At 41.7% G+C, this 20745-nt stretch overlaps 1 protein-coding gene across 3 annotated transcripts in view; it reads left to right on the top strand.

Moving 5' to 3' along the window:
• The first annotated feature begins 1074 nt into the window (after positions 1–1074).
• LOC113010700 (uncharacterized) overlaps positions 1075–20745 on the top strand; it is a 52036-nt gene continuing 32365 nt past the window's right edge. For 2 of the 3 annotated variants that reach the window (XR_013906520.1, XM_080299119.1), the window contains exons 1-2: positions 1075–1343; positions 20495–20600. Coding sequence is in view for 1 of the 3 variants with exons in the window: in XM_080299119.1 (XP_080155245.1) it covers positions 20583–20600 (18 nt within the window). In the remaining 2 variants the exon portion in view is untranslated. The remainder of the gene's footprint in view (positions 1344–20494; positions 20601–20745) is intronic. The other variant, XM_080299121.1, reaches the window with a different exon arrangement.

A 20745-nucleotide genomic window follows, 5' to 3' on the forward strand; every position in this document is an offset into this window, starting at 1 on the left:
CAAGTTTTTCACTTCGGCAGATAAAATGAATTGAGCAAAATCAACTCAAAATATCCCCACACGCCAGAACGTCCTCTCTTCCTCGCTGGCTCCATATCTGTCAGTGGAATGATCACCTCGTCGCTCTCTGTCACCATCAACACACTCCACGAATCCCGTGGATGATTCACTTCCTTATATCCGTTTGAATCAGGTACCGAAGCAGTTACGTGCGTAATGAAGCTTCGGACGTCACTGGTCACGTGACTTTTGCCAAACGAAGCAAGCCTCGACACAGTGCTTCTGAACCAGTGTGTTGTTTTTTTTCGACACACGCTCCGGAGCGTCAGCTTCAAGCGGGCCATCACTACCAGACGCTTTTCTTTGCAAGCTCCTTTGACAACTTACAGGTAGTGATGGTGAGATGAAGCCTCATGATGAACTGAAGCTTCCCATCCAACTGGTCGACTCATGGTTCGAAGCATTGTGATGATTCATTTGCTCTACTGCGCCATCAAGTGGACAATTCAAGTGAAACGGGCTCAATGATTATAATGATGTGTAAACCGTTAAACTGAATAAATAAATTGTTTTTCATGGTTATTTATCCCGAATATTGTCTCAGTATGTCTGATACAAAAGAGAAAGTGGAAACTATCAGTACACAGTTTTTGGGATGATTGTGTAACTGCGTAATCATGCTTATGTACATCTCAATAATGACACAAACTAGTGTGTGGCACTTCAAGTTGAATGAATAAAGGAATTACTATTGTTCATGACACCAATAACTGAACTCTAAATATTAGTTATATTTAATATTATACTAATTTTATATTATATTAATTTAATTAATGTTTGTGTATAATAAATTGGCAGCTTAACACAGGAATGTACATGGAAACAAAAAGGGAGGGAGTTGTGATGTGAATGTGCTTGTGACTTTATAACAGTGCTCATGGGGGAATCAGCTGTGTTTTGCTGCCCATTTTATTTCGAATCTGGCGCGAACCGGTGAACCAGTTCCCGAATCAGTCACGTGGTACGGACTGCCCGCGAGGCCTCGAACGTCACTGCATACGTAATCAACGCAAGCCTCGATACGCGCTTCAGAAAAACGCCCCCGCGATTACCCGACGCGCGATTCGAAGCTTCGACACACAGGACACATCACTACTTACAGGAACATATACCACTACCAACGTTTGGATCGATGTCTGCATCGATCTGCACACCCTTGTCTCCTGGATTGTAGCTGTAATCAACGGGAACCACGTGGGTCTCTGCTCCCTCATCTGTTTCCTGTTTGGAGAGACTTCCAGCTTCATCACGGAGTTTCTCTCGGTTTGTGGGCTCATCTAAAGGTAAGCACCGAGCTAACTTTAATGCGGATTCAGTTTATGTTGAGTTTAGCTCTGTTCAGAATAATAGATTGCTTGGGATACACTGGAGTTAGACAGACTGTAGAGTTTGTGATTGCTTGCAACATTATGAAATGGCGGCTGCTAGGGGGTAAGAATTAGTGATGGGCAGATGAAGCCCCATGAAGCACTGAAGCTTTTCATCCAATTGGGTCACCCCAACGCGAAGCTTCATGAAGCTTCATTTGCTCTAGCAGGACACCTACTGGACGTAAAAATAATAGCTGGCATGAATTTGAAGAGTGTGGCCTTTTGCACACAGCCTGTAAATGTCAACAACAAAAGGAGTGTGTAAAACATGTATATTGTAGTGATGGCAGTATACTGTGTATATTTATAGTGGCAGTATGGGAAATGATTATTTGGAAATGCTTGAAATGGAAATGATCATTTACTGTGAGGTGAGGTGTGGTTGGGGTGTGGACAGTAGTTGTGCTTTTGTAACGTTGAGGTATGGACAGCTACACACTGAGGCTTTGAGCCTCAGTCCTGCCTGTTCACATTTTATTCTGTAAAAACTAAATTTTCACTGCTTTTATAACCTTTAGTGGGGAGAACGTAGCTAGGATTTAATGATTTAACAAATCTTTTGAATCCTTTGTCCTCCACAATGCTAAATGGCTGGGAGTCCTCAATCACCATGCTGACCAGGTCTTCATCTATTTGAGATTGTTCTCCTGAGGAAAGACAATAAAGACAAAGCACAAATATAAATATCACACACGTAACTTATTACAGTTGTATAATATTGTTATATCATTTAGTAACATTACTGCATCCTATATTATCATTGCATTTGATGGCTCACCTGGTCTTGCTCCACAATCGGTGTTCCCCTTATTCTCATGCAAAGCTCTGTAGTGCCTAAGCATGGATAGGTGTTGTTGTTATATCCCAGCTCCCTGGCACATAGCAAACACTTCACCTTGTACAAAAGTAAAGACAGCTTAACATAAATTGTATTGCACCATCAGTATCATGAAAATACATCTTCTGTAGAAATTTACATACCTTGTTGGGAGGAATAAGATCAAAATGTTCCCTTACAGGGGAGGACATCCTCCTCTTCTTAGCTGGCTCCATTCTCTCCAGACTTTCTCTCCTCACTCTCATAAACCTCCAAACGGTCTCCAAACTCACACTAACCGCAACTCTCCATCAAACACCCACATTTTTGAATGAAGTCTGAGGGGTTTATATCGCTGTCATATCTCGCGGCAAAGTTCGAACCACTTCATGAACCAGTCACGTGGTACAACCGGGCAGCGAGGCTTCGGACGTCATCATTTTCAGCTCCTCCCATAAATGAAGCAAGCCTCGATACGCGCTTCGCGGAAACGCCCCCTCCATTACTCGACACACGCTCCGAAGCCTCGATACAGAACGTCCCATCACTAGTAAGAATACATATAGAAAAATAGTCTTGGAGTATGAACAAAAGGATGGGCTGCAGGGCAGGAGAACAGCCAACCCCAGGACAGGAAGCCACAGGTACAAGCCTGGGGGAGGGAAATCAGCCGTTAGAATAGGACTTCATATGATAATCTCCAGATGCATCTGTATTTTTGTTAGGGAAAATATTCTAAAACACTTCTTCAGTAAAGACTCAGAGAAGAGAAACACACAGAACTTCTTGCTAGCAAGGGCAGCCTCCAGACTGAGACCCCAGTGAGAGAACTGCCCCGGTCTTTATTTATACTCCATTGAGCGTATGTGTGTGTGTGTGGTGTGTGTGTTGATCAAAGGGTCATATAACATGAAAGCACAAAAGGTACATCCTTGGTCATAAAGAGGGTAGTCTCCCCCACCCTAGATGGCACGGTGAGGAAGTCCAGCAGTTAAAGCACTTAGACTAAAACAGACATAGCTACGTTAAAACAATAAAACAAGGTACGACCTCTCCCACGCTCCCAGGATGTGGGGGTGAACCAAGCCTGCTAAAAATCACACATCCTGTCACTACCAAATAACTACAAACAGCATCCTACCATAAGCAAACTTATATCACTAAAAGATTATACTGACTACTAAATACAATTTTCCATTGACAATTTTATTGTCTTCCAGCGCAAATAAAGACGTCTGATAAAATAAAGACACTGTTTAGTCTTAATGTTTATTACGTATTATACACAAATGCAATAAGCAGCAGGTGCTATAGGCATCTGGAAGCACCTGTATATACAATTCTAACATGTGATTAACACACTAGGACTCCCAGGCTTCTACCGTTCTACCTTTAAAAGCCGGAGAGCAGTCAAATGACTGGTAGGCTTTTAGCTAAGCTTTAGCTTCAGCCAAGTGGAAGCTAAATTGGCTAGTCATTCATATGTATATTAGGTTGTTACCTAGGAATTCTGGAGGGAGGGGAGTGGGTGTGTGTGAATGAGGGAGCTGCTAAAAGCTGTGAACTTCCTTTTGTGTTTCATCTTGAAGCATTCTCAATCATCAAGAATGGACTATTCAACATGCACAACAAACGGAGCATGTTCATTGGTTCATGGACCTCCCTGAACTAATGGCATTTATTGCAATTGTCATCTTGCGGGGGGTTTACAGGGTTCCATCTGTAAATGACTGCTGGTCAGCAAACCTGGGAAACACACAGATAATTGGAACTATGGCACGAAGCCGCTTCCAAGATATGATGCAACACCTACGCTTTGATGACAAGGGGATGACCACCCGCTGTGATCGAGCAAAGACTGATAAGTTCAGTCTGATAAGAACCAGATATTTATGTACTCTTCAGATAAAAACAGATACACTTTTTAATTGTAACATCAAATCAGACTAAATTTCTTTAGATTGATGAATATAAAAAAACACATTTGTTAACTTTAAGAGTAAAGACAGAAACTATCTGTATTTCTTAATTGCAAATGGCACCAAATTGTATTCAAAATTGAGCCACACTTATGGAGCTCCACAATCCTTTTCCTGGTGTTTTGGTTGACATCTCTTGATTTTCCCATGTCACAGAAACAGGCTCTGTGTTTTGCCTTATATGCATCCACAGCTGTGCCACCTGTTTACTCACATGGACTCTACTAACCTATCAGAAGCTTCTTCAGCTCAGAATGGAATCGTCTGCAGTTTTCTTATTAATTAACAATAAACTTAGTGTATATGTACTCCTAAATATGATGAAAGTGATAAAAAATAGACAGCTCTGTCTCTCTTTATTCTGACATTTAATTAATTCAAAATATATTTCAATATTTATTTATCCAAAACAAAACAAGTTTACTCTAAATTGATGTTGTACAGTAAAAAAAAATGTTCTTCTGCACCAGCAGCCCCAGGCTTTTACCTTTCTACCTATTAGACCCAGAGAGTTGTCAAATGACTGGTAGGCTTTTGGCTTCAGCGAAGTGGAAGCTAAATTGGCTAGTCATTCATATGTTAATTAGGCTGTTACCTAGGAATTCTGGAGGGAGGGGAGTGGGGGTGAGTGATTGAGGGGGTGGGGGAGCTGCTAAAAGCTGTGAACTTCCCTTTTGTGTTTCATCTTGATGCATTCTCAATCATCCAGGGAAATAAATCTCCAAAAGTCACCAACTTGGAGTGTTTCAGTTTGCCGTCTTAGGGAGAAATCAACACACGTGGGTGTATGTCCTTTGTTGCTGAGATTTATTGATAAAAACAGAACAAAAAACCAACCATTTGTACACATTTTTACAAATAATAATAAAAAGTGAGTGAGTGAGTACATTTCAACATTCAAAGGAGGAGATACTGGAATTATAATTAGTATCTATGCATGCATTTGTGATTTTGTTTGACCTTCCCATTGCTCACAATTTGAATTTGTTCACACTGCAGATGAGGAGACTGCTTCTCTGCAATCACTTCAATCAGCAATCCTGGCACTGCCAAGGTGTCTGTAGTCTGCATTTACCACATGTATATCTGTTGCAGTGAACACATCGCACAGTGGCACATTATTAGAGAATAAGCCTTTCATCCTGTTTCCCCACTCTTTTTGTATCTCCCAGGCAAAATGTCCAAAGACAGATAATACTCTCACCATCCCAACAAATGGGTCAAAACTTCATACTGTCGCTGGGATTATTGTATGACCCACTGAGACATGGCCAGTGGGAGGAGGCAATCTTGATTTGGGGTACTTTCAGGATCCCCTTCGATAGCATGGCCTCAGGTTTTACTAAGTTTCCACCCTAAAAGTGAGGGCACAACCTCAAGGAGGTGGGGGTGGGAATGCTGCTTAGGTTTACCAAGTATGTTGTTGCAGAATCAAAGTGCTTCATCCAGCTTTGCTTTTCCTCTCGCGCTGTCTCTACGTGTCTGCAGCCAGGCAGCTCAATCAGACACTGGTTATTCCTAAGGGTTTTCAAATCAAATCAAATCAAATCACTTTTTATTGTCACATCACATGTGCAGGCACACTGGCACAGCACATGCGAGTGAAATTCTTGTGTGCGAGCCCCACAAGCAACAGAGATGTGCAAACACAACAACACAAACGATACAGTACATCAGCTATAAAGCAAAGCAGATGTAAAGGCAAGGCAAGGCAAGTTTATTTGTATAGCACAATTCAACAACAAGGTGATTCAAAGTGCTTTACAGAGACATTAGAAACAAGAACAAATAAAGAGCATGATTTAAAATTGATTAAAACAAGCAAATAAACTAACTAATTAACAAACAAACAAACAAACAAAACAGTATATAAAATCAAAACAGATAAAATCAGAACAGTAGATAAAATCAGTAGTTAAATGTAAGTTTTGAAATTTAAGCTTAAAGTGTGGATTTGGTGCTTTATTCAAATGCAGCTGAGAACAGGTGAGTCTTCAACCTGGATTTAAATAAACTGAGTGTTTCAGCTGATCTGAGGCTTTCTGGGAGTTTGTTCCAGATATAAGGAGCATAAAAGCTGAATGCAGCTTCTCCGTGTCTGGTTCTGACTCTGGGAACTGATAAAAGACCGGATCCAGATGACCTGAGGGATCTGGATGGTTCATACTGGGTCAGGAGGTCATTGATGTATTTTGGTCCTAAACCATTCAGAGCTTTAAAGGCCAGCATCAGAACTTCAAAGTCTATCCTCTGACGGACAGGCAGCCAGTGTAAGGACCTCAGAGCTGGACTGATGTGGTCCACTTTTTTGGTCTTAGTGAGGACTCGAGCAGCAGAGTTCTGAATGAGCTGTAGTTGTCTGACTGATTTTTTAGGTAGACCTGTAAAGATGCTGTTACAGTAATCAAGCCTACTAAAGATGAATGCATGGACTAGTTTTTCCAGGTCCTGTTGAGACATCAGATCTTTTATCCTTGATATATTCTTGAGGTGATAGTAAGCTGACTTTGTTATTGTCTTAATGTGTTTTTCTAAGTTTAGGTCTGCATCCATCACTACACCCAAATTTCTCGCCTGGTTTGTGGTTTTTAGATGTATAGATTGAAGTTCTCTGGTGACCTGTAATCGTTTTTCTTTGGCGCCAAAGACTATTACCTCAGTTTTGTTTTTGTTTAGCTGGAGAAAATTGTGGCACAACCAGTCATTGATTTCCTCAATGCATTTACCAAGAGCCTGTACAGGGCCTCGGTCTCCTGGTGACATTGTGATATATATTTGTGTGTCATCTGCATAGCTGTGATAGTTTATTTTGTTGTTGTTTATAATCTGTGCCAGTGGGAGCATGTAGATGTTAAACAGAAGGGGTCCCAAGATGGAACCTTGGGGAACTCCACATGTGATACTTGTCTGCTCAGATGTGAAGTTACCTATTGATACAAAGTATTTCCTGTTTTCTACGTATGTTTTGATCCAGTTTAGTACAGTTCCTGAAAGACCTGTCCAGTTCTCCAGTCGTTTGAGTAATATGTTGTGGTCAACTGTATCAAATGCTGCACTGAGATCCAGTAAAACTAGGACTGACATTTTTCCACTGTCTGTATTCAGACATATGTCATTAAACACTTTGGTCAGAGCGGTTTCAGTGCTGTGGTTCTGTCTAAAACCTGACTGGAAGGCATCGTAGCAATTATTCTGTTTTAAGAAGTAACTGAGCTGTTGAGAAACTGCTTTTTCAATGATCTTACTTAAAAACGGGAGATTTGAGATCGGCCTGTAGTTGTTCATTTGTGTCTTGTCAAGATTGTCCTTTTTCAGTATAGGTTTGATTACAGCAGTTTTTAGTGATTCTGGAAACACACCTGATAATAAAGAAAAGTTGACGATCTGTAACAGGTCTGACTCTAAAGTCTTTGAGACCTTTTTGAAAAAACTTGTTGGCAGGACATCTAAACAGCAGGAGGAGGAGTTCAGTTTACCTAAGATGTCCTCCAGGTCTTTGCTGTTAATAGGTTGAAACTGTTTCATGGTGTTTAAACAGTTTTTTGGTGGACACAGTACATATCCTGGATCTGCTGTTGATGTACCAATTGCTTGTCTAATTTTTTGGATTTCTTCAGTGAAGAATTTGGCAAAGTCATTGCAGGCCATGGTCGAATGAAGTTCAGCTGCCACTGACACAGGGGGGTTTGTTAGCCTGTCAACTGTAGAAAATAAGACCCGAGCATTATGGCTGTTTTTAGTGATGATGTCAGAGAAGTAGGACCTCCTTGCATTCCTCAGTTGTAAATTATAATTGTGAAGTTTCTCTTTATAAATGTCATAATGAACCTGGAGGTTTGTTTTTCTCCATCTGCGCTCAGCTTTCCTACACTCTCTTTTTTCTTTTTTCACCAGTGTGGAGTTTCTCCATGGAGACTTTTTCCTTCCAGAGATAACCTTCACCTTAATGGGAGCAATAGTGTCCATTACATTTAACATGTTAGCATTGAAGCTATTGACGAGCTCATTGACTGACCCTCTGGGCAGGTCAGGTGTTAATGGGAAGACCTGGTTAAAAATTGCACTACTGTGTTCAGTTATACACCGTTTTGTGATCACTGTTGTTGATATATTTGTGTGGGCTGAGATTTTACTTTCAAAGAAAACACAGTAATGATCAGACAGGCCCACATCAGACACAGTAACCTTTGAAATGCTCAGGCCTTTGGAGATCAGTAGGTCAAGAGTGTGTCCTCTATTATGTGTGGCCTCTGTTACATGCTGAGTCAGCCCAAAGTTGCCCAGAGTGTTACTCAGGTCTTTAGTCCCTTTGTCCTGAGGGTTGTCCACATGAATGTTAAAATCCCCAGCAATAATTACACAGTCAAAATCAACACAGATCACAGACAGCAGTTCACTGAGGTCATTAAAAAAGTCTGTGCAGTATTTGGGAGGCCTGTAAACATTAAGAAACACAACTTTGGATGGGGCCTTCAGCTGTAAAGCCACATATTCAAAAGACTGAAAACTTCCAGGAGATAGCTGCTTACATTGAAATGATTCATTAAATAAGACAGCAACCCCTCCTCCTCTCCTGCTCGCCCTGACCTCACTGATAAAACTGTAGTTAGGAGGGGTCGTCTCGATGAGAACAGCTCCACTGTTACTTTGGTCCAACCAAGTTTCAGTTAAAAACATAAAATCAAGGCTGTGCTCAGTGATTAAATCATTAATTAAAAATGTTTTCCCAGCTAGAGATCTAATGTTTAATAAAGCCAACTTAAGTGTTTTAGAGGTATTACTTGTCCCCTCGTGTTTGGGAGCAATCTGTGGCACACAAGGTATGTTTACTATGTTTAAAGATCTTTTAGAGTGCAGCTCTCTGTGTTTTGACCAGGCCACATGTCTCCTGTCACCTAAAAGTACAGAAATTTTAAAACCTTCTAGTAAACAGGGTCCCAGCTTCTCCTGGGAAAAGTCATCACTGCCATAATCCTCACAGCCCGGACCCTTCACACATCACGCATCAGACTGCGGAGACAGGGCTCTCGTTACACTGGGTGTACACAGATGCAGTGCTACAGGCATACTTTGCTATAAACAGACTGTAATCCTGTTCAACAACTTGTGGCACGATTGCTCTTGCAGTTGTGTTTGACCTGACATGTGGCTCTTTTTCCAGGGCTCAGTGTGGAGGGTTGTGTCCGTGCCACTGTGGCACTGGGGTGTGTCACAAGTGGGTATATATATGATACAATCGTGCCACTGTGCGATGTGTTCACTGCAACAGATATACATGTGGTAAATGCAGACTACAGACACCTTGGCAGTGCCAGGATTGCTGATTGAAGTGATTGCAGAGAAGCAGTCTCCTCATCTGCAGTGTGAACAAATTCAAATTGTGAGCAATGGGAAGGTCAAACAAAATCACAAATGCATGCATAGATACTAATTATAATTCCAGTATCTCCTCCTTTGAATGTTGAAATGTACTCACTCACTCACTTTTTATTATTATTTGTAAAAATGTGTACAAATGGTTGGTTTTTTGTTCTGTTTTTATCAATAAATCTCAGCAACAAAGGACATACACCCACGTGTGTTGATTTCTCCCTAAGACGGCAAACTGAAACACTCCAAGTTGGTGACTTTTGGAGATTTATTTCCCTGGATGATTGAGAATGCATCAAGATGAAACACAAAAGGGAAGTTCACAGCTTTTAGCAGCTCCCCCACCCCCTCAATCACTCACCCCCACTCCCCTCCCTCCAGAATTCCTAGGTAACAGCCTAATTAACATATGAATGACTAGCCAATTTAGCTTCCACTTCGCTGAAGCCAAAAGCCTACCAGTCATTTGACAACTCTCTGGGTCTTATAGGTAGAAAATGTCAAATGACAGGTCTCGGAGGTGCAAGTGATATGCATCCACAGCTGTGCCACCAATTTACTCACATGGACTCTACTAACCTATCAGAAGCTTCTTCAGCTCAGAATGGAATCGTCTGCAGTTTTCTTATTAATTAACAATAAACTTAGTGTATATGTACTCCTAAATATGATGAAAGTGATAAAAAATAGACAGCTCTGTCTCTCTTTATTCTGACATTTAATTAATTCAAAATATATTTCAATACTTATTTATCCAAAACAAAACAAGTTTACTCTAAATTGATGTTGTACAGTAAAAAAAATGTTCTTCTGTTTTCCACAAAGTGTATGTAAATATCTGGTTTAAACTGTGAATATACTGCTGTGTATTGAAGTTCCTCTTGTTTTGCATAGATATACTGAACAACATACAAAGCATAATATATAAAATAACATCTACCAGAGTTTTTTCTTTGAAAGAAGCCCCTTATATCCATTCTTATATTTCAGTACATAACTGAAACCGATTTATTTAGCCGTGGAGGGTAACAACTGAAAAAATGAAATAAACACACATGTAAGCTAAGACTCTCTAAAGAAACAGCATTGTTGTTGATCGGCTTTTCATTTCGCCATTTGTTGATTCACTTGAAGAGCAAGTAACGTAATATGGGTCAAGCGATCAGTTTGATATCAATCTTTTGTGATACACCGTCATATTTACATTATTTGTACAGTACGAATGATTTGCTTTGGTACCTGGTTGAACTTTAGTTCTCCTCTGTCTGGTTGGCTGCGTTTCTCCATCAGCTCACTCGCATCACAGGCTGCAGCTCCCCCCATGCGAGTCAGTGTCTGAGCTCAGATCATACCAATATTAGGAGGATTTATGCACAGTCGTAAATTCCCACAGTGTGGGCTATGTGCTTCAAATATTGTGTGACATAAATAAATAATAAAGCTAAATACATAAATAAAGCTAAAATACAAAGGTTTGGACACCGTTTTGCATGTTTCCCTACTGTAGGGGTCTCTGCAAGCATACAGGGCTCTGAGAGGGTACAAGATGACAACTTTGGAATTCTACTAGAAACAGTTGATCATATTTGTTTGTTAAAGCTGAATTCAGGGCAAACTACGCTAAATTAGCATTTTTAGCTAACAGCTACAATAAGCATAAAAGTTACTGTATGGCTATCATTTGTTAACATGACGCTTGTTCCTATACATGTAATTCATTTATTACTAACCTGAGAGTTTATCCGCTGGTCATTCGACATGACGAATGACTTCTGAAGTCTTAATTCAGCTCAAGACGCTGTAGATTCCCATCGGTAACACTTTCGGTCCGCTAGTAAAACGTAGTTCTATTAATCTGCACTTGACTACTCTTGAACCGGAACCGGATGTAAATCCCAAAAAACTGAATTTTGGAACTGAAATTGAATTGTAGAACTGAAACTGAATGGTGAGAAGTGAATCTGAAATTATTCGAGAGCTGAATTTTTAAAGGATAAAATGCGGTTTCAAAGCCAATTAATTCGTTTTCAAAATATAAAATTAAATTTCAATTTAGTGATGATCATTTTCAATCCAATAAATTGAATTTCAAATTAGGATAATTCATATTCAGTTTTTAAAGAGTCTCCGGACATTTACATAAAGATATTATATTCAGTCCTGTAGAAAGTTGTATATTTAAAAATATGTTATCCTCTCTGGTTACTCTGGTATAAATAACTCTGAATCACTTTATGGTAAATAACACATTATCGGCAAAAAAAACGGAAAGAATTCCAGATGACAAGTTTATAGTGACGACCTTTGACCTCCATCAGGTTTTATTTAATTGTGTCAGAGAAACTCAAATGTGCTCTTCATGCAGCTGAGTACATCAAGTGTTTAAAATGGAAGCTGTGCAGGTCTGAGATCAGCAGCTCTCTGAAACACCAAACACGGCTATGTTAATGCGGATATATAGTGACACAGTTACATGGGTAGGGATGGGTATCGTTTAGGTTTTATCCGATACCGGTGCCAAATCGGTACTTTTGAAACGGTGCCGGTGATCGAACCGGTGCTTAAAGAATGGAGAACACAAACTTTGTCCAAAAACCTCTCATGTTCAGCTGTTTTTTGTAAAAAGATAACAATGTTAGCCTTTTCTGCAGCTATGGGGCATATATGGTATCACTCTTGGCTGGAAGCAGTGCTTAAACAATGGAAAAAAAACACACAAACCTTGTCCAAAAACCTCTCATGTTTAACAGTTTCCCTCTTTTTCTTTGGTCATTTTAGCCTTTTTGTCCAGGGTGAAGGGAGTATCTGCCATCAAACAAGAAGACAGCCGCATGTAGTTACTATGATGATGTTTGCTAGTTCACCTTACATGCATTAATGTAATAACGTGGTTAGCCTACTCAACGTAAATTACACTCGAACAACATTAAGCGACTCACGCAGAGAAGAACGGCTTCTGCTGCCATCATCATCCTCATCATTTCTGCTACACTGGCAGGGCTAGGGGCCAGGACTCTATTCTTCGGGTTTTTGGGGGATGTTGCTCCGGGTCCGATAACTGGCAACCCACCCAACGTGCACAGTGTGAGGTCTCGCAGCAAGCTATCAAATACGGCGCATTTCTTGGCTTTTAAAAAAACGCTATGCGTCGCCAGGTGTTTCATCGGATTTGAGGTGTTACCTCCTTTGACAGTATCACAGTATCAGCTTAAAGCACTTGTTGCTGCTGAGTTTGCATATTTTGCTGTGAAGTACAGCCAGACTTTTGACCGCTTCGCCTTGGACATTTTTAATCTGTAGCTCTGCTCTAACTGAACGTACGTACCTGGCCCCGCCTACTATCCTGGGAAACGTAAAATGATTGGCTAGAAGTGTATCACAGCTCAGGAAAAAAAAGCACCGAAATAAAGCACCGAAATGTGCGCTGCTTTTCGGTCTGGTTACTACCGTTTATGTCAGAACCGGTGCCATCATGGCACCGGACACCGGTACCCATCCCTATACATGGGTGATTAATCCTTTTGACTTTTTGTCTTTGACTTTATCAATAAAACAGCTGCAGCTTTCACTGACAGCACATGTGGTACTTTAACCTTTGTACTGTTTTCATCAGTTAATTTTGCAGTTAACATGTGAACATGTTGGATGATCTGTCTGCTGTCATTGACTGGTGCTGAGGTCTGAACCTGAGGGCAGCTCCTGTAATCACAAAGAGAACAGAACCATCACAATCATAATCCAAATTGCCACTAGGTGTGAATGTGAATGTGAGTGTGAATGGTTGTCTGTCCCTGTGTGTTAGCCCTGCGACAGACTGGCGACCTGTCCAGGGTGTACCCCGCCTTTCGCCCTATGACAGCTGGGATAGGCTCCAGCGCCCCCCGCGACCCTGAAAAGGATAAGCGGAAGCGAATGGATGGATGAAAAAAACCCTTCTCTCATAGTTGGAGGGAGAGTGCCAGATGAATAGGACTCCAAAAAGACTGACAGCAGAAGTGGTGCAAGTTCGTTAGAAAATGTCATCAAAAATCCATCTGGTCCAGGGGACTTGCCACTAGGGCTGCCACAAACGATTATTTTGATAGTCGACTAGTCACCGATTATTTATGCGATTAGTCGACTAATCAGATCATCATCCACTGGACGTAAAACTACAGTTTATTGCACCAGCAGCATCTGCTCTTATATAACTATCATTAGCTTACAGCTTTAAGCTTTTAAGGTGCTAACTAAAAATGAAGACAAGATGATAGTTTATTCAATTTTAATGAAATTTGCAGATTGTTTTGGTAAAGTTTAATAAAATCCTTGCTATCTAAAATATAACAGGACACCGGAGTATATTCTCCAGCATCTCACACTTCTGATAATCAGCTGTCTGCTTGACGTTTATTCAGCTGTGTAAAAACTATAACTTTAATCTCAGCCAAACCGATTTACTCAGGAACAAATAAAATACAAAAAAAAAAAAAAAGCCAAACAACAACATTTTTAATTTATCTAAGTGACTCATATATATTTAACCTGAGTCGCGAAAGATGGCGGTGGGTTTGAAAACAATTTGCCGGGAGTCCGGTGTTCTCACGGCGCTAGTGACCTAGCCCCCGGCTAGCTATCGAGCTAGTGGGTAACAGACGTCTCCGAAAACGTCGGAGCGCTTTTGAAAATATGTGGTGTCCTGATAAACTGAGCAGATATTTGAGGTTTACACAGCTACATTCTCGCCTGAAAATATGTTAAACGTTTATTTTGTGACCCAGAAAGAATAATAAGAGTAATATTAAAACTAACTAGCTACCGCCATTGTTGGAAACTAAGCTGGGCCGCGCTATGAATTCTGGGACACAGCTGCTTCTTCTTCTTCGGGGTTTAACGGCAGCTGGCATCCTTGTACATGCAGTGCTGCCATCTTCTGTTTCAGTCCGTTATTACACTCTTAAATCCTGCTACTTATTCCTGCGTCTTTTGCGATCTTACAAAGCTTCAAACGACACGTCGACTATTAAGTCAGTCGTCGACGATTTTGATAGTCGACGTAATCGTGACTAGTCGACAAATCGTGGCAGCCCTACTTGCCACTTTGCATTCCACCAATCGCCATCATGACCTCCTGGATAGAGAGGTCCCTTTCGAGTTCAGTAACCAGTTTCGGGTCAACTGTGGTTATACTGAGGTAACTAAGGAAACTGTCCATAGCAGACTCATCTTGGCGTGATTCTGCGGTATATAAATAAGAGTAAAATTGATGGAAGCAGGAGTTGATTTCTGCGTGGTCTGTATGCTTTAGGCCCTGTTCATCAGCTATTTCAGAGATGAACTGTTTGGATGACTTTTGACGTATTTGATGTGCTAAGACACTGCCAATTCCCTCCTCATAGAAAGTACGTCTAGACTTTAGGATAGGTTGCTCCACTTGCTGTATTGAAATAAGATCAAATTTCATTTTGAGGGTCTGACGTTCTTTAAGGGTGCTTTCCGATGGTGAGTGACTGTAGTTTATATCTAACCACAAAATATCATATAATAGCTGTTTCAAGTGCTCAGTGTCAGCTTTTTTTCTTGCTACTGAAAATGAGATAATTTGACCCCGAAGATAGGCTTTCAGTGACTCCCATATGACTGAAATAGACATCCCAGGGGTCTGGTTTTGTTCAAGAAAGTCTCTAATCTCAGATTTTCTAAAATTCATGAATGCTTCATTAGAGAGTAAAAGAGGATTAAAACTCCAGGGGCAGTATATGCGATTGGCACCAGGGATGTGCATTCTCATCACTAGGGGAGCATGGTCTGAAATAACAATAGATTGATAATTGCAAGTTTCAACCAGTGGAAGAGCACGTTTATCAATAAAAGAAAAAAATCTATCCGAGAGAATGTTTTGTGGACAGGAGAGTAGTAGCAGTATGCCCTTGATGAAAGGTTATGAAAACGCCAAAAGGCAACAACGCCGTGGGATTGGAAAAAGCATGTAATAATTTCTGTGGGTTTTGATTTAGGAGTATCCTTATTAGACCATCGGTCTAGGCTAGAAAGCACAGCTAAGATGAGATTGTATGTTATCATATCTGCAATTTCTGAGAGTAAATTGACAAAGAAGTTTTCATCATCCCAGTTTGGAGCATAAATGCTGGCTAAAATTAGTCTGAGTCCATAAAGTTGGCCAGCAACAATAATATAACGGCCCACGGGATCAAATAAAATGCTTGATACAGCAAAAGGGATGCTTTTACCAATAAGGAAATCCAATCCTCTTCAGAGTTAAAGTTGGAATGGAATGTGTGGCCAACCCAACCATTCTTCACTCTATGTTGGTCTGCTCTCATGTTCCTTAAGTACATCTACCCTGTTGAACTTCATCCATCCATTCACGTCCGCTTAATGGATGAACTTATTATGGGAAATAAATATTTAAATAAAAACAAGCTGCTGATTATTTCACATTTTACTTGTGAGCAACGGCACATTTAAATCTTACAAATATAGTTATTTGGCTTATATCGTGATAGATATCGTTATCGCCTGGAATGAAAAAAAATATCGTGATATGAAAAAATCTTATATCGCCCAGCTCTACTGTGCACCAAACCCTGTGTCTTGCGAAGCCTCATCATCTGCGACTGGCTAGAAACAATTCAGTCAGGAGGGGAACTTCACCCGGCAGTTTCACTTGGTAAGATGCCGTTTTTCACGTACACCATTGCCTTCTCTGGATCCAGAAACTCCTTACTCTCGCCCCTAAAAGATATACACAGTCTCTCTGGAAACATTATTCCGTAGCGGACATCTTGACGCCCTCGAAGCAGATTCCTCACGTCCTTAAAAGCGGAGCAAGCTTTGGCAATGCTCGCGGTGTAATCAGGAAAGATGGCCACAGGGTTCCCCTTGTGTTGCACCGCTCCCGGGCCTGCCGTAGCACATTGACGCAGTCTTGGTAGTAATGGAGTTTGGCGATGATAACTCGAGGTTTCCCGTTAGATCTTCTGGGAGCAAGGTCTCTATGTGAGCGGTCCACCAGGATTTCTTCATCCAGTTACAGAACATCTTTCAATAGAGTAGAAACTGAGCTGGTCGAGCTGGAACCAGCATCCTCCGCAACACCCACAATATGAATATTGCACCTCCGCATTCTTGACTCCATATCTCCATTCTTTTCTTTTAAGCAAGCCAGCTCAGTCTGTAATCCTGCAGCCGTCTCTTGGAGGCTGACAACCTTCTCCGACCATAATGATAAACCCTCTTTCAGGTCGCTAGTAGCGGACTTGACGTTGTTAATTTCTGAGCGGACTGCTGCTGTGTTGTTAGCAATCTCCGTCTTAACTTCTCTTAATTTGTACTTGAGGTAGTCGAAATCCTCTGCAAGCGGACTTGTCAGTACTTACCTGATAATCGTAGAGATATCATCTTTAAGAGAGGACAGGATGTCCGATTTCAGACCTTCATACTCCATTGCGTTTCCTGACTGCGAGCTAGGCGACAAGCTAGGCGACGAGCTCCCACTTGCTTAAGTATAAGTATGCTGGCCCCTCGGGTTTAGATGCCCTTCCGGTTGTAACCACTGGTCCGTTTTTCCCCGTCGGTCACAGGTGTTAGGGGGAGTGATAGTTCGTTTAAATTATCCTTTAAAAGGGGCTTGGAATTGTTAAAATATAAGCTAGACAGGCGTGAGCCCAGTTCAACATGCCTAACTCCATTGTCGGCTCAGTAGTGCCCCCGAAGTCGGAGTACTTCAACACCTCCTGAATGAAGTCTTCGGCTGCTCTCCTTGGTGTCTGTTCACAGTTTATTGTGATCACGTTGAGAGAAGGTTGAGAGGGTGTTTGGAAAAAAACACCTACTAATCATTAGCTCGGCATGCTGGGAGAAGTTGATGGTTTGCTCGCTTGTTCAATTATTTCCATCTTACTTTGACTGCAGATGTAACCAGACATATTCCAGCAGGATTTGTAAAAAGCGTTTTAACAGACACACAAAGCTGGAAAAGTCTTCATAGTCTTTTTTTCTTTAGGTCACGAGCAGTTGTCTAAGCATTTCACTGCATATCGTACTGTGTATGACTGTGTATGTGACAAATAAAATTTGAATTTGATTTGAATTTGGTGAACCTCTCGGCTTGTGATTGGGAGCGTATGCTTCCGTCTACGATGACATTTGTATGTGCTGCTGAACCCTTTAAGGTTTAAGATTTAGGGCAGTGCTGCTGTCTGTTCACCTTGTTGACTCTTGAAACCGACGCCTTTGCTCTCGAACTGCATTTGTCTTTTGGGAGACATTGATTGTCCTCGAAGCTTGTTCTTTAGTGTAAGATATACATGGGGATGAAGCTGAATAATATTCAACCAAAACACAGGCTCGGTGTGGTTCCAATTATGTTAATCTATCATTTTGCTCTGGCTGCTATGCCATGGTGGACATTGATCCAGTTCCGTAGTAACCTGTAATAACAGACTGAGACACTTATAATATCATTTTCATCACTGCTCAATAACACTTTCCCTCTCTTATTCTTCTATCCATATTTTAACACATCTCTTTCCATCACTTCTTACAGACACACACAAACACACTTCTCTTTACTGCATTCCTCAGTTTCTACACACTTCATACTCCATGTTTTCTGTTCCATATTTCTGAAAGAGGAAAAAAAAAATCATGCAATCAAAACCTGGATCCCGGCCGTACTGCTGAGCTCAGTGCTATAGTAAAGTGAGAAAGTGATATTTCTATAACTAATGTGATATGATTAAATATGTGATTAATACATGAGAAGAAAAATCTGCCTCCACAACACCTACAGGCCAGTAGACACTCTTTCACTGATGAGGATGTACACATCCTGGACAGGGAGGAACGCAAGTTTGAGCGTGGCGTCAAGGAGGCCATCTACATGAGAAGGGAAAGACCATCTCTGAATCGCGGAGGGGGACTAAGGGGACATCTTTTGCCATCTTACAATGCTGTGATTGCAGCCATTCCCCAACTCTCTGTGAATGGTACTCATGGCCATTGATCAGTGGTCTTTGATCCGTGGTCATGAGAATTTACATAATTATGATGAAGGAACTGACCTACCAGCCCATTGTTCCTTCAGTGGTTCTAGTTACTGTTTATAAGATTGGGGAAACCTGCAGTCAGCTGAGACTGAAGAAGTCACTTGGATGAGTGACGAAACGTTTCTCCCACTGAAAACGCTACGTCCAGATGAACAGAATCAACTTTTTGAGATTTACTTACCTGAATGATTGAGCATGCATCGAGAAGAATTTAGAATGGATTACCTTGCTGAATCCTTTTAGACAAGGGACTTAGGACTTACTATCTAATTGTGTCCCACATAGATGATGTTCTCCAGTGCCCACTGTAATGTGGAGAAGCTCACTTTACGATTTTTTGCTCAGTAACAAGACAGAACCAGACGTGGAAGCTGCGGGATGCTGGACGGGCTCAGCTGAACCTCTAGCTGTCATGGCAGGATGCTGGATGGGCTCGGCTGAACATCCAGCTGGCGTGGCAGGGCGAGCAGGTGCGAAAACCTCTGGCTGAGGCATGGCAGGTGACGGCATGGCAACCACAGACGGCAGGGCGGGCTCTCCAGAGCACTCAGCAGGAACTGATGGCGGAGCGGGAGCTGTGAAGTGCTGGGGTGGTTCGCCTGAACCCCCAGCAGACACTAGAAGAGTCTACACAAACTGCTCAATGACCCCCATGGAAGCAGCAACAGGCTCTTCGGGAGGTCCAGAGCAAAGTTAGTCCTCCAAATCAGCCTCTGGATAACCTGGCCTGGGTCTCAGTCCCACAGGGGCTTTGCTGAGCCTCATGGCTAGCATCTCCAGTGAAAACAGTCTTGAAGCCTGACTTCTTAGAAGCATGGGTCGTGGCATGATCAATACACAGAGATGCTAGATAATTGTGCAAAGGGATAAGATGTTCTGTGGAAGACTTGGGCAGTAACTTGTCAGTCTTAGTCCTTTCATGAACATGAACAGTCTCTTCATAACCGGGCCAATGAACTGGCAAATCTGTGTTGATTTTAGCTTCCTCCTTAGAAAAAACACGCGGCACACAGTCACCCACCTCATGCTGCTGTAAGCCGCGGTGATGACGTGGACACCGCCTCCTCCTGGAAGCCACGGTTGTGGAAGTTGGCTCTGTCATGGCTGAGGCGAATGTGGTGCTAGAAGCACTGAAAATATGTTAAAAGTTTATTTTGTGACCCAGAAAACTGGAGTTTGGCTGGGCCGCGCTATGAATTCTGGGATATGGTAGTAATTTGGACAGCCTTCGGCACGTCGCTGTGACGTAATCGGTCTACAAATGCGGCCTCAGGAGGATGCAGCCCATGAATTTGGACATGTCCAGAGTATAATCGCAGCCTTTGCGGTTAGAAAATTGCACTTGATCATGTCGCGATATTATCGCAAATGCGATATATCGTTCAGCCCTACTAGACGGCCAACACGTTAACGAGCTAACTGCGCTAACACACCAGTTCCCACCCATGTAATTGAGCATTGCATGGCACATCCAACATACTGTTTTACTTTAGTCCATGACTCGCTTACCTTCAGGGTCATACGTCACATGAAAACCAAAATAATTCCAAACGCCAGATCTGAATGAGGTTGGGGGAGGTGCCCTGCGCTCTTCCTTCTGTCTATGCTGTCTGTCTTGAGCGCTCAGTGGATCTGTGCTCGACAGTGCAGCCTAGGCGGAGTAGTCGAACGCAGATTCACTGAGCGCTCCACACAGACAGCATCGTCAGAAGGAAAGTTGATAAAATAAATTACAAATGTTGTATTGTTCGATACATATGCGTACCGAACCGAAAGCACTGTATGGAACGGTTCAATATCGATACGAATATCGTTGCACCCCTAATATATATACTTTTTGTGTCCCAGCTGAGTAACAGGAAGAGAAGAGTCTGGTGGTGCAGCAGAGGAACAATTTCAGCCATTTGGACTCAGCTCAGCCACTACAGAGGAAACAATGACTCCAACACAAATGGTGAGAAGAACATCACAGTTACACTGTTATTGAAACTGTGTGTACAGCTGGTCGGTTTTTAAAAGCCTGTTATCTTTATCTTTTCCATCCTGGGCTCCTCCATACGTACAGAATCTACATTCACAACCAAAAACCACAGAAGTTG

This window comes from Astatotilapia calliptera, chromosome 3, assembly GCF_964374335.1.
Source record: "Astatotilapia calliptera chromosome 3, fAstCal68.1, whole genome shotgun sequence".
Lineage (NCBI taxonomy): Eukaryota > Metazoa > Chordata > Actinopteri > Cichliformes > Cichlidae > Astatotilapia > Astatotilapia calliptera.